Source organism: Schistocerca cancellata, chromosome 1, assembly GCF_023864275.1.
Source record: "Schistocerca cancellata isolate TAMUIC-IGC-003103 chromosome 1, iqSchCanc2.1, whole genome shotgun sequence".
Taxonomy (NCBI): Eukaryota; Metazoa; Arthropoda; class Insecta; order Orthoptera; family Acrididae; genus Schistocerca; species Schistocerca cancellata.
The window spans coordinates 860,312,726-860,326,919 of NC_064626.1; the positions used below are offsets into that span (position 1 = coordinate 860,312,726).

Consider the following 14,194-nt stretch of genomic DNA (forward strand, 5'->3'; position numbering starts at 1 on the left):
TTCATGGACCAGCATTGCAACAGCATACTCTACGCCATCCATTTCACGAAGATAAGAAGGTTGAAGATACACACAGTGCACAATATTCTCAGTCAGAGTCAGTGTCTCTTTGAGGATTGATTTGGCCACATTAACAAGTTGCGACTTACCTAAAAGGTCAACGAAAGTGAAGAGGACGTCTTTCCTCAGGTTGACCCGTGGGAACTGCGTGACACTCCAACGATAGAGGGCGGCACCGCCCAGATTGTCGCTGTAACAAACAAACCTCTGTACCAACTTCTTCGAAATAATGCCTTTGCGTTATTTGCAAAACCGAACTAATCCGCCCACCTTGCAAGTCCGTAGAGTTGCTAGCTCGGTTACATATAATAGGATGAATTTGTAGCAGCATTTACAACGAAGTCTTGCCCTTTGCATTTAGCGCATTTGCGATCTGCTCTTAGAACAGTTTAGGAGCAGATCAGAGCGAATGTTATACCACTATTCGCTTCCCTTCATCTCTTTCGACTACCAATAAAAAAGAATATAGAATGAAATTTTTACTCTACAGCGGAGTGTGCGCTGATATGAAACGTCCTGTCAGATTATAACTCTGTGCCGGGCCGAGACTCAAACTCGGGACCTTTGTCTTTCGCGGGCAAGTGCTCTACCAACTGAGCTACCCAAGCACGACTCACGCCCCGTCCCCACAGCTTTACTTCTGCCAGTACCTTGTCTCCTACCTTCCAAACTTTACAGAAGCTCAGTTGGTAGAGCACTTGACAGCGAGAGGCAAAGGTCCCGAGTTCGAGTCTAGGTCCGGCACACAGTTTTAATCTGCCAGGAAGTTTCATATCAGCGCACACTCCGCTGTAGAGTGAAAATTTCATTCTAGAAACATCCCCCAGGCTGTGGCTAAGCCATGTCTCCGCAATATCCTTTCTTTCAGGAGTGCTAGTTCTGCAAGGTTCGCAGATGAGCTTCTGTAAAGTTTGGAAGGTAGGAGACGAGGTACTGGCAGAAGTAAAGATTTGAGGACGGGGCGTGAGTCGTGCTTGGGTAGCTCAGTTCGTAGAGCACTTGCCTGCGAAAGGCAAAGGTCCCAAGTTCGAGTCTCGCTCCGGCACACAGTATTAATCTGCCAGGAAGTTTCAAAAAAGAATATACTATCTTTTAAAGAATCAGTTTTTGCTGTCCCTCGCTAATTATTAGGTTGGTGCATAAGTTCCTAACGTTTTTGTTTTTCATGTTGATATCCTGGATATTACAGGTTTATTCATCGATTGCAATTTTTATTCGTATTTCGCTGTTGCTATTTGAGCTTACGTATCGTCATTTTCTCATTTGGAGATAGTGAACCTGTGCACGCTAGAAAATGGCGTGCGACTTGGAGAAATCGGAACATTTCCGACATATTCGTCTGTTTCAATTCACTAGAGGGGTGACAGCAGCGAAGAGGGCCAGAACCAATTGCGCCGTGTATGTGGATAATGTGACTGGGCAGTACACGACATCAAAATGGTTTTCCCGTTTTAACATTAGCGACATTAGTGACTCTCCACCTTCAGGAAGGGTTTGATGAAGTTGGTTTACACGCATTAATCCACAGTGACCCACGTCAATGTACTCGAGAACAGAAAATTGTGATGAACTTTTGTCATTCCACCATAGTGCGACATTTGTATGCAATGGGAATTGTTCAAACATTACGTATATGGGCACCGCATGTTCTAAGCGAAAAATCACAAAATTCAGCGGATGGCCACATGTGCGTCTTTTCCTGCTCATCATCGGCTGGCTCGTGAACAACACCGACCACGCCTATCCTGCATCGTTATTGCTGACGAGAAATGGTGTCTTTATGCTAACATAAGAAAATGAAAGGAATGGCTGAGTCCAAACAAAGCAGCAACTGCCCTTACAAAGACCTGCGCGCATCCACAAAAGACGTTCGGAATCTAGCGGAACAGCGACGGTGTGGTGAACTATGAACTATTTTATCAAAACTAGACATAGTTGTCTCACTGGGAATTCCGCGATCGTTCAATAAGTAAAATATGGAGTTTCGGTCTTCGATCGCTATTCTTTATTTTCAATTACCGGTTTCGGGCTAGCTGCCCATCTTCAGATCATATGTTGTAGTTACAGAGTAACTTGTCCGTACAGAAGACACTGTTCACTGTTATAAGTAAAGTAAATTTACTTTACTTATGACAGTGAACAGTGTGTTCTGTACGGACAAGTTACTCTGTAACTACAACATATGATCTGAAGATGGGCAGCTAGCCCGAAACCGGTAATTGAAAATAAAGAATAGCGATCGAAGACCGAAACTCCATATTTTACTTATGAACTATTTCCCTGAGGTGTAAACATCACTGCTGACACTTAATGTCAGCAATTGAGACGACTTTCAGACGCAATCGAAGAACAACGATCGGGCAGAGTGCGTAAAGTGATGCTAATCCACGATATCGACCCCCCCCCCCCCCCTTCCCGCATTCTGCTAGAGCTAGACTGTCAAAAAAATCTATACAGGAGTTGTTGGGTTGGGAAGTAATTCCGCAATCATCTTATTCATTTGATCCTGCGCCCTCAGAGTTTCACCTTTTCCGCCCTCATCGAACTCCCTTTCTGAATGAATATGCGCTCCGAACATGGTTCGACGAGCTGTTCGCCTCGAAACCACGTGATTTATGCAGTCGCCGAATCGAAAAGCTACTGAAGCGCTGATAGACTGTTCTAAATAGTGAAGAATAATATATTATTGATGACTGAAGCCGCCCTAACGTGTATCTGTTGTGTTTCTTAAAACTTACGGAAAAACGCTACGAACTTAAGCGCCAACTCAGTGTTATCAAGAATGTTGAAAAGCGAAGACAAGCCATTGGAGAAATGAAAAATGGAGAGCAACGTTAAATTTGACGGATATTACACGGTTACGAGCATTCACTGTATTGTAAAACATTGGCCACTTTGCATCTTATGTCTCTTTTAAAACCGTCTTTGGTACTTCCTGAGAATATTTTATGTTAACACATATTGATAGTCCTATATGTAAGTCAGTTCTGCTTTTATTTCCGAAACAACTAGGAAATTTTTGCTGTCAAGTAATTTATAGCCGTATAATACAGAGAACTGTAAACAAAAATGAAGAGGATTAGACAGATATGAAAAAGTGTAGGCTAAAACTCTATGGGCATGTTAAAAGAATGGAGACAATCAGATTAACCAGACAGGTTGAGGAAATCTGCGAAACTCGCAATAATGCAAAACATTTGCTGTAAATAGCAAAATGGAAACCACACCAGGGACGGTCACGATGAGCCTTCTAGACAATACTGCTGTTGATTAGAGCCCCGTACTATATCTTTGAAATCTTTGAAAATGGCAGCCACTTACGCGAAATGCCAGGTAAGTGTTAAATATCTTTTGGGCGATCGTTCAGGTCAGCAGGTAGAGCATCAGGAAAGGCTACAAAAACATCAAAGATCTTATTCTAAAATTACAAAGCTGACTATGGCACTATTAAGAGTACATGCTAAGGTGGTAAAGTGATTGCAAAGCACCAAGAGCTGTCAGGAACAGACATCCGGTAGCCTAAAAGGGTATGGTAACTTATTTGTATGCAGCATGTAGTCGCAGTGACTTACTTGTCTAACAGTTTATAATCCAGCGGGTAGTAATGCCTCTCGGAGCAGCGTGGCAGGCAGTGACAGTCAGTCAGCCCTTCTGGTAACGTCACCATTTCCTCTGCAACAAGTAAGGCACTAGGTGTCCTTTTCTGTCTATCACATGGCTGCCAGGTGTCTATGACGCAAAAGCAATGGAGTCTGCATATCTGTCACAGGTATCTGACATGGGTTAAGCAGCAACCAATGAAATTTTTATACAGGGTGATTCTTATTAACATTTAAAAACCTCTGAAGCGACATACACACATCAAAAAAAGTTTTGCAACACCCCGGTTCCCAGAACTCCTGAAGATAGGCGTTGACTGTGGATATTGCATCACAGACACAGTCCCTTCGACTGTTCAGAGATGTCACTCAACCCGCCCCAAAGATGTAAACAACCATGCATGAGCGGCGCCTATTAGACGGACGGGGTCCGATAGCCGATCGGTTCCAGTCATTTCACCAGGAAGGAGGTACACGGTTCGCGTTGTATGTAGTTCAACCATGCCTAGACGGTCAATACCGCGGTTTGATCGCGTCCACATTGTTACCTCGTGCCAGGAAGGGCTCTCAACAAGGGAAGTGTCCAGGTCTCAGAGTGAAGCAAAGCTATGTTGTTCGGACATGGAAGAGATACAGAGAGACAGGAACTGTCGATGACATGCCTCGCTCAGGCCGCCCAAGGGCTACTACTGCAGTGGATGATCGCCACCTACGGATTACGGCTCGGAGGAACCTTGACAGCAACGCCACCATGTTAAATAATGCTTTTCGTGCAGCCACAGGATGTCGTATTACGACTCAAACTGTGCGCAATACGCTGCATGACGCGCAACTGAACTGCAGATGTCCATGGCGAGGTTCATCTTTGCAACCACGATACCATGTAGCGTGGTACAGATGGGCCCAACAATATGTCCAATGGACTGCTCAGGATTGGCATCACCTTCTTTTCTCCGATGAGTGTCGCATTTGCCTTCAACCAGACAAACGTCTGAGACGTGTTTGGAGGTAACCCGGCCAGGCTGAACGCCTTAGACACACTGCCCAGTGAGTGCAGCAAGGTGGAGGTTCACTGCTATTTTGGGGTAGCATTATGTGGGGCCGACGTACGTCGCTGGTGGTCATGGAAGGCGCCGTAACGGTTGCAAGATACGTGGATGCCATCCTCCGACCGATAGTGCAACCATATCGGCAGCATACTGACGAGTCATTCGTCTTCATGGACGACAATTCGTGCCCCTATCGTGCACATCTGTGAATGACTTTCTTCAGGATAACGACATCGTTCGACAAGAGTGGCCAGCATGTTCTCCAGACATGAACCCTATCGAACATTCCTGGGGTAGATTGAAAAGGGCTGTTTATGGACGGACGGTCTATGTGGCCGAGCGGTTCTAGGCGCTTCAGTTCGGAACCGCGCTGCTGCTACAGTCGCAGGTTCGAATCCTGCCTCGGGCATGTATATGTGTGATGTCCTTAGGTTAGTTAGGTTTAAGTAATTTTAAGTCTAGGGGACTGATGACCTCAGATTTTAAGTCCCATAGTGCTTAGAACCATTTTATTGTTTATGGACGACGTGACCCACCAACCACTCTGAGGGATCTAGGGCGAATCGCCATTGAGGAGTGGGACAATCTGGACTAACAGCGCCTTGATGACCTTGTGGATAGAATGCCACGACGAATACAGGCATGCATCAATGCAAGAGACGTGCTACTGGGTACTAGAGATGCCGGTATGTACAGCAATCTGGACCAACACCTCTGAAGGTCTCGCTGTGTGGTGGTACAACATGTAATGTGTGGTACTCATGAGCAATAAAAAGGGCGGAAATGATGTTTATGTTGATCTTTATTCCAATTTTCTGTACAGATTGCGGAACTCTCGGAACCGAGGTGACGCAAAACTTTTTCTGATGTGTGTAGATGACACTGAGACAAGTAATTTAATATAAGACACATGGGACCGCAAACGTCGGGAAATACCCTGAAAGTGGATGACAAATGTTGAAGACGTGACGTCATCAGATGACATACCTGCAGCGGTTGAGTCTATCAGTCTGTCGCACTTGATCATCCTAACCGAAGTCAAGTATTCATATCGGTGTGGCTCTGGGCCCATGTGCGCGACTTCAGTGCGTGGGGCGTAGGGTTCGAGTCTTGCGTCTGTCAGGCAGCATTTTTTTTCATTCAGGTAGACAATTATGTATTTACTTTGAGGTATAATTTATTATCCTATTTATCTCCCTCGCGGTCTCCTTTAGTTTAGAGCAAAGTACTGTACAACAGAAACATAGCACATTGCGTCACAAGTAGATGAGTATAAGCTTAAGTCTTGCATCGTTACTAGTAAATGACCTACGTTTTCTTTACTAAGCAATGGCTGTAAACAAAAACAGGAGGGACAAAAGGAAAAAAACACAAAATAAGATAAGATTTTATTTGGTAACGCGAGGACAATAATTTTGTAACTTCAGCATTTACAATAGAACACATTTACAAATAGTGTTCGAAATTTGCACCGTTTGCTAGAATGCAAGTATTGCACCGCTCAATGATGCCTCCATTCCAAAGTCCAAACGCTGCACGTGCGGCGAGGTACAGTATGTCATGTGGCGACGTCATACGTTCAGCATTTCTCAGCTACTTTTGTGGTATTTCCTGATATTTGCGGCGCCATCAGTCTTGTATTAAATTACTTGCCTCAGCGTCATCTACGTCGCTTCGGGGTTTTTAAACGTTAATAAGAGTCACCTAGCTTGTTGCCACGTGCCACCCCTAAAAACGTACTCTACTCAAATAAGTAGAATTATTTAGGAACTGTGAAGGGTACCAGTCCATGACAGCGGTAAATTAAAAAACAACCACGATTAACTTCTACATGTTGGTGAATGGATGAACAAAAGTTTTGTGTACCGTAGTTACAAACACCCCGTGAATATTGTGCCAAAACGTTGTGCTGAATAAAGCTGTATCATTTGCTAAGAGATACTCGAAACAGTTTTTTCTGTTTTTTTTTTTTTTTGGTTTTTTTTTTAAGTGGGAGAAGGGCGTAAGAAAACTCACGACTGTAACAAGTTCTTGCATGCTAGGAAACGAGACACTTAGTGCAAAAGCCACAAGGTACAGTATTTCTCTCGAAAGAACAGTATAGCACGATTTTTCAGCGGCATTATCAGCACTTCTAAATACTAAATGTGAACTATTTTCGCTGCAAAAATACTTGTACGTGGTGGCAGGAATTGGATATCGGCAATAATGTTACGAATGCTTGTCCAGTGCTTGTAGAATAAACATAATAAGGATACAAACCACATCTATGAATATCTTACTTCACAAGAGGAAGTAACATCAATCATAGAAACTGCAATATCAAAATATTCTAAAGGTTCTGATAAACGTTTGCTCTAGTTAATTAAAAGAGTCTCCCTGGCAGTTTAGTAACAGATAATTTAAGTAACCAGTCATTTATCACTGAATCTTTGCCCAGTTGTGTGAAATATGCTGAAGTTAAGCCTCTCTACAGGTAAATGTATAAGAAACAATATGAAGCTTCTGCGCAATTTAATTTTTGGCTGCATTTTCCAAAATTTTGAAGGAGGTTTTATACACTACTGGCCATTAAAATTGCTACACCACGAAGATGATGTGCTACAGCAGTGAAATTTAACCGACAGGAAGAAGACGCTGTGATATGCAAATGATTAGCTTTTCAGAGCATTCACACAAGGTTGGCGCCGGTGGCGACATCTACAACGTGCTGACATGAGAAAAGTTTCCAACCGATTTCTCATACACAAACAGCAGTTGACCGGCGTTGCCCGGTGAAACGTTGCTGTGATGCCTCGTGTAACGAGGAGAAATGCGTTCCATCACGTTTCCGACTTTGATAAAGGTCGGATTGTAGCCTATCGCGATTGCGGTTTATCGTATCGCGACATTGCTGCTCGCGTTGGTCGAGATCCAATGACTCTTCGCAGAATATGGAATCGGTAGGTTCAGGAGGATAATACGAAACGCCGTGCTGGATCCCAATGGCCTCATATCACTAGCAGTCGAGATGACAGGCATCTTATCCGCATGGCTGTAACGGATCGTGCAGCCACGTATCGATCCCTGAGTCAACAGATGGGGACGTTTGCAAAACAACAACCATCTGCACGAACAGTTCGACGACGTTTGCAGCAGCATGGACTATCAGCACGGAGACCAGGGCTGCGGTTACCCTTGACGCTGCATCACAGACAGGAGCGCCTACGATGGTGTACTCAACAATGAACATGGATGCACGAATGGCAAAACGTCATTTTTTTTGGATGAATCCATGTTCTGCTTACAGCATCATGATGGTCGCATCCGTGTTTGGCGACATCACGGTGAAAGCACATTGGAAGCGTGTATTCGTCATCGCCATACTGGCGTATAACCCGGCGTGATGGTATGGGGTGCCAACGGTTACACGTCTCGGTCCCCTCTTGTTCACACTGACGGCACTTTGAACAGTGGACGTTACATTTCAGATGTGTTACGACCCGTGGCTCTACCCTTCATTCGATCCCTGCTAAACCCTACATTTCAGCAGGATAATGCACGACCACATGTTGCAGGTCCTGTACGGGCCTTTCTGGACACAGAAAATGTTCGGCTGCTGCCCTGACGAGCACATTCTCCAGATCTCTCACCAATTGAAAACGTTTGTTCAATGGTGGCCGAGCAACTGGCTCGTCACAATATGCCAGTCACTACTCTTGATGAACTGTGGTACCGTGTTGAAGCTGCATGTATAGCTGTACCTGTACACGCCATCCAAGCTCTGTTTGACTCAATGCCCAAGCGTATCAAGGCCGTTATTACGGCCAGAGGTGGTTGTTCTGGGTACTGATTTCTCAGGATCTATGAACCCAAGTTGCGTGGAAATGCAATCACATGTCAGTTCTAGTATAATATATTTATACTAGATTTATATATATATATATATATATATATATATATATATATATATATATATAGTATAATATATTTGTTTATCATCTGCATTTCTCCTTGGTGCAGCAATTTTAATGGTCAGTAGTGTATAAATGGTTTCTTCACCCTTGCCCAAAATAATATATTCCCCTACTTTCAATTGGTCTTTCAAAGGGATCCAATACTTAGAAAGCTATTTATACATAAACAATAATAGACTCATTTCATTAGAGAATAACTTACAGGCTACTGGTATTTTCTGTGATGTGTCAAAGATAGCTGACTTCGTGAATCGTATAATCGTTTTCAAGTGATTAAAACGTTATCTCTTTGCAGTCAGTGTTGCAAAATAGTTCAAGTCTTATCTTTCTAACAGTATCCAAGAGTTCCCAATACGGAAGTCCTATGGTTGAAGCTGTCAGACGTTGTCCATTTACTAAATAATTACTTGTGATGATGCTCATGTTTCTATGTTACGCTCAATGCTTTTTCTTGTGTGCATTAATAACCTTTTATTAGTTACAATGCGAAAGACTAAGTCTGTTTTGTCTGCAGATGATACAAATGTTACAATAAATTGCGTGTCTTTAGTAGGTTGAAATTAATAATTGATTGTAACCAGTTCATTGTCATTTAATGCTGAACCGACTTACTACAAGCAGTTCTGATCCTGCAAGAGATTTATATCTAGAATATGGACTAAACATAGTGTTTGTGGAGACAGATGAAGCTCACGTCCTTAAGTTTGAAGGAGAGTACCAATTAAGTGTTGAACCTTTTTTTAAAAAATCGGTATTTGTAAGGCAGGTGTTGTCAGTTTTAGGTGACATAAAAATAACAGGTTGTTCCATGTTACTTTGTTAATGAAGATGTTTTGAAATCTGTTTATCTGTTTCTCATATATGAGCACCACTTCAGTAATTACAGCTGAACTGAGCATTATATTTGAGCATTTATCGTAATTCTCGGTTTTATCCAGCTTTCCAAACTCTCTCTCCCGCTCATGCCTCTTCATCTTCGCATAACCACTGCTGGAGGTTCTTTCTGTAGTCACGCCTTGTTTCACCTCTAGAATTTTTTACTTCTCTCACTTCCCTCCATTACCAAATCTCCGGGCGTGTTCTATAAACAAATACTCATATGATATTCAGTATCAGCCTCTTCTGTAGCAACACATTTAAAGAGCTTCTATTCGCTCCTTGCTGTACTGTTTATTCTGCACGTTTCACTTCGTACCAGGCTATACTCCACTCAGAAATTTTCAGAAACATTTCCTAATACTTACCTTTATGTTAAAGTACATCTATTTTGCAGAATCACTTTTCTTATATTCCAGTCCGCATATTATACACACTACTTTTAAGGCATCGTGAGTTATTTTGCTACCCGAACAGCGGTTAGCACTTGAAGTGTCTCATTTCCTAATCTAATTCCGTCGCTGTCGTCTAATTCAATTCAACTATACGCCATTTCGTTTGCTTTACTTTTGTTGTTCATCTTATAAACGCACACCCCTTTTCAAGGCAATATCCATATTTCCAAGGCATTTGCTGTCTGACAAAATTGTGGTATCATCATCAAACCTTAGAGTTTTTATTTACGCTCCTAAAACTTTATCTAGCTTTCGAAATTTGTCTTTAGTTTTCTTTACCTCTTGATCAATGTACAGATAGTATAACACGGAGAAAAGACAGACGACCTGTTTCACTCATTTCTCAACTTCTGCTCCTTTTCATGACATTTAAATCTTGTAACTTCGATCTGGTTTCCATAAAAGTTGCAGATAACCTTTCGCTCCCTGTATTTTATCTCTCCTACCTTAATAATTGCAAAGAGTCCCTTCACTCATTATTATGAGAAGATTAATTTTCCTGTTACATATGAATTCCGTTGTAATATTACTTTTTAGTTGTTCTAGCGGGATTTCCTCACTTTAAATGTGTGGGATAAATTCCATACATAATTATCGTGAAAATTAAGTCGATAAAAGACAATTTCCACGCATTATGATCACATTGTACGTCGGAACTGGGTTCCAGACAAATGTAACTATCCCATGAATTGGCTGAGAAAACATACCTACAATTTCCATAACTTCATTTTTATAACTCAATTTTTGCCTTTTACAAAATAACAAAAAGTACTTTATAAATGTTGGAAACTAAAATCAAACTTATACAGTCCTGCATGTGTCACATGAAGGTGACGAGCAATTTGATCCTGGTATCTGAAACAACAATGAGTAGGGAGAAGTGCGTAAAGACGACTGAGAACAATTCATAGCCTCAGATCAATCAGAAGGCTGATCGTAATGTTGAATAAACAGGCTATCAATGCGAGACATGCAGCAGATTCCTCTAATAAGTTAATAATTGTCTGTCAGAATCGCAACTTTCAGTACTGATGTTCTTCTACATACTCTAAATAGCAGGCACTCTGCAAAGATATATTCTGTTCTGAGCAATCGATCTATGAAAGTATGACTGAAACACTCAGCAGGAGATTTTGAGGAAGCACTTTAGAGATCAATTACGGTGGGAAAACGAGACGTGAACGTGCTTGGTTTACTCGCAACATTCGGTTTGAATGTACAAAGGGAGTTCTAGTTGGACGCTGGAGCTCGACGTAGGTAGCTACGCTGAGATGCTGCTTTGGTTGAGTAAGAGTACTGAAATCTGTTTCTACTGCTCATTCACAAATTGTGTTACAAATGCTTACTTATTTTCTGGTTCGCATTGCAAGGTTTGGTATAGTCTTATTTACAGCATTCCACAACCTTAGGGAGCGCTTACTATACGCGCAAACTAAGTCGACACTCTGCACGGTGGCCGATGAGAGCGACTGTAAATAGGATATTATTTTACTGTTGTTCCTACCAGCCGCCGCGCTGAGTGTCAACTTAGTTTGAGCGTATAGTACCCACACTAATCAGCCTGAGCATTGTGACCACCGACCTACTCTCAATATAAACCCGTTCAGACGATAGCAGCGTTACCTGGCGAGGAATGACTGTCAGTCAGACAGACGCGCGGTACATGTAGTATCAGTGAGCGTGCTGTCCGTTTGTATAATGGGGAAGGCGCGTGATCTATCAGAGTTTGACAGAGGGCAGGCTTTGATGACCCGGAGGCTCGGCACGAACATTTTGGAAACTGCAGGACTTGTCGGGTGTTCAAGGAGTGCTGTGGTTAGTGCCTTCAACACGTGCGAAACCAAGTTGAAACCACGTCCAGATGTCGTGGGTTTGAGGAGCGACCCCTCATTACCAGTGTCGGAAGTCGTAGGCTGAGCAGACTAGTAAAACAGAACAGGTGGCGGACTGCGGTAGAACTAACGTCAGCCTCGGAGTATGCTGATGCATTAGCTCCATACTTAAGAATCATATACAACCGTTCGCTCGACGAAAGATCCGTACTCAAAGACTGGAAAGTTGCACCGGCCACACCAATATGCAAGAATGGTAGTAGGAGTAATCCACTAAATTACAGGCCCATATCGTGAACGTCGATATGCAGCAGAATTTTAGAACATATATTGTGTTCGAACATTATGAATTACCTCGAAGAAAACTGTCTATTGACACACTGTCAACATGGGTTTAGAAAACATCGTTCATGTGAAAGACAAGTAGCTCTTTATTCACATGAAGTGTTGAGTGCTATTGACAAGGGATTTCAGATCGATTCCTGGTTACTGGATTTCCGGAAGGCTTTTGACACTGTACCACACAAGCGGCTCGTAGTGAAATTGCGTGCTTATGGTATATCGTCTCAGTTATGTGACTGGATTTGCGATTTCCTGTCAGAGAGGTCACAGTTCGTAGTAATTGACGGAAAGTCATCGAGTAAAACAGAAGTGATTTCTGGCGTTCCCCAAGGTAGTTTCATAGGCCCTTTGCTATTAATTATCTATATAAACGATTTGGGAGACAATCTGAGCAGCCATCTTCGGTTGTTTGCAGACGCTGTCGTTTATCGATTAATAATGTCACCAGAAGATTAAAAAAACTGCAAAACGATTTAGAAAAGATATCTGAATGGTGCCAAAAGTGGCAGTTGACCCTAATTAACGAAAAGTGTGAAGTCATCCACATGAGTGCTAAAAGGAACTCGTTAAACATCGGTTACACGATAAATCAGTCTAATTTAAAAGCCGTAAGTTCAACTAAATACCTACGTATTACAATTACGAACAGCTTCAGTTGGAAGGAACACATAGAAAATGTTGTGGGGAAAGCTAACCAAAGACTACGTTTTATTGGCAGGACACTTAGAAAATGTGACAGACCTACTAAGGAGACTGCCTACACTACGCTTGTCCGTCCTCTTTTAGAATATTGCTGCGCCTTGTGGGACCCTTACCAGATAGGACTGACGGAGTACATCGAAAAAGTTCAAAGAAAGGCAGCACGTTTTGTATTGTCGCGAAATATGGGAGAGAGTGTCACAGAAATGATACAGGATTTGGGCTGGAAATAATTAAAAGAAAGGCGTTTTTCGTTGCGACGGAATCTTCTCGCGAAATTCCAATCACCAACTTTCTCCTCCGAATGCGAAAATATTTTTTTGACACCGACCTACGTAGGACGGAACGATCAGAATGGTAAAATAAGGGAAATAAGAGCTCGTACGGGAAGATGTAGGTGTTCATTCTTTCTGCGCGCAATACGAGATTGGAATAATGGAGAATTGTGAAGGTGGCTCGATGAACCCTCTGCCAGGCACTTGAATGTGATTTGCAGAGTATCCATGTAGATGTAGATGTAAAACGCTCGGCAGAGTACAAGTGTGTCTGAACACACAGTGTACTGAACACGCCTAAGGATGGGCCTCCGCAGCCGACGACTCATGCATGTACCAATGTTAACACCACAAGATTGGCAGCTACGACTGAAACGGGCACGTGGCCATCGGCACTGGACGTTGTCGCAGTGGCAGAGCGTTGCATCGTCTGATGACTACCTCTACCTTCTTCTTCATGCCGATGGGAGGGTGCGAATCCGTCGTCTTCCAGGGCAACAGCTACTTCACACCCGTACTGCGGAACAGGGACAGGCAGGCGGCAGCTCCATTATGCTCTGAACATCACGTGCAGCACCATGATGACCAAGGTGTATTGTATACTGGTTGCAGGCCACGTTCACCTCTTCGTGATGATCATGTTTCCTGACGGAAGTGGCATTTTTCAACAAGACAATGCGCCATCTCATAAGGCCAGGAGAGTGATGGAGTGGTTCGAGGAACACAGTGGCCAGTTTCAATTGGTGAGCGGGCCCCCACTTCGCCAGATCTGAACTCGATCGAACACATCTGGGTTGTGATTGAACATGGGGTCAGAGCTCATCGACCCTTCCCCGATATGTGCGTGGTTTAGGTGACCTGCATGTAGGTGGGATGGCAGCTCCGCCCAGCGATCCGTCAAATGTGGACTGCCGACTATTATGTAGGTGGTCATTATGTCCCGGCTGATCATATTGAAACGATACATTATTTGTTTGGTGAGATGCGTACTTGTCGAAGCACAGCACAGAAGCGGGCTTACATTAGTTCATCCGAATATTAGGACAGCTGA

At 43.0% G+C, this 14,194-nt stretch overlaps 1 protein-coding gene across 1 annotated transcript in view; it reads right to left on the reverse strand.

The window, feature by feature from the left end:
* Window positions 1-14,194, reverse strand: part of LOC126108113 (uncharacterized) — a 197,234-nt gene that overhangs the window by 17,360 nt on the left and 165,680 nt on the right. Inside the window, exons 8-9 of the mRNA XM_049913384.1 lie at window positions 3,633-3,732; window positions 150-250 (exon numbers count right to left, since the gene is read on the reverse strand). Coding sequence (XP_049769341.1) covers window positions 150-250; window positions 3,633-3,732 — 201 coding nt within the window. The remainder of the gene's footprint in view (window positions 1-149; window positions 251-3,632; window positions 3,733-14,194) is intronic.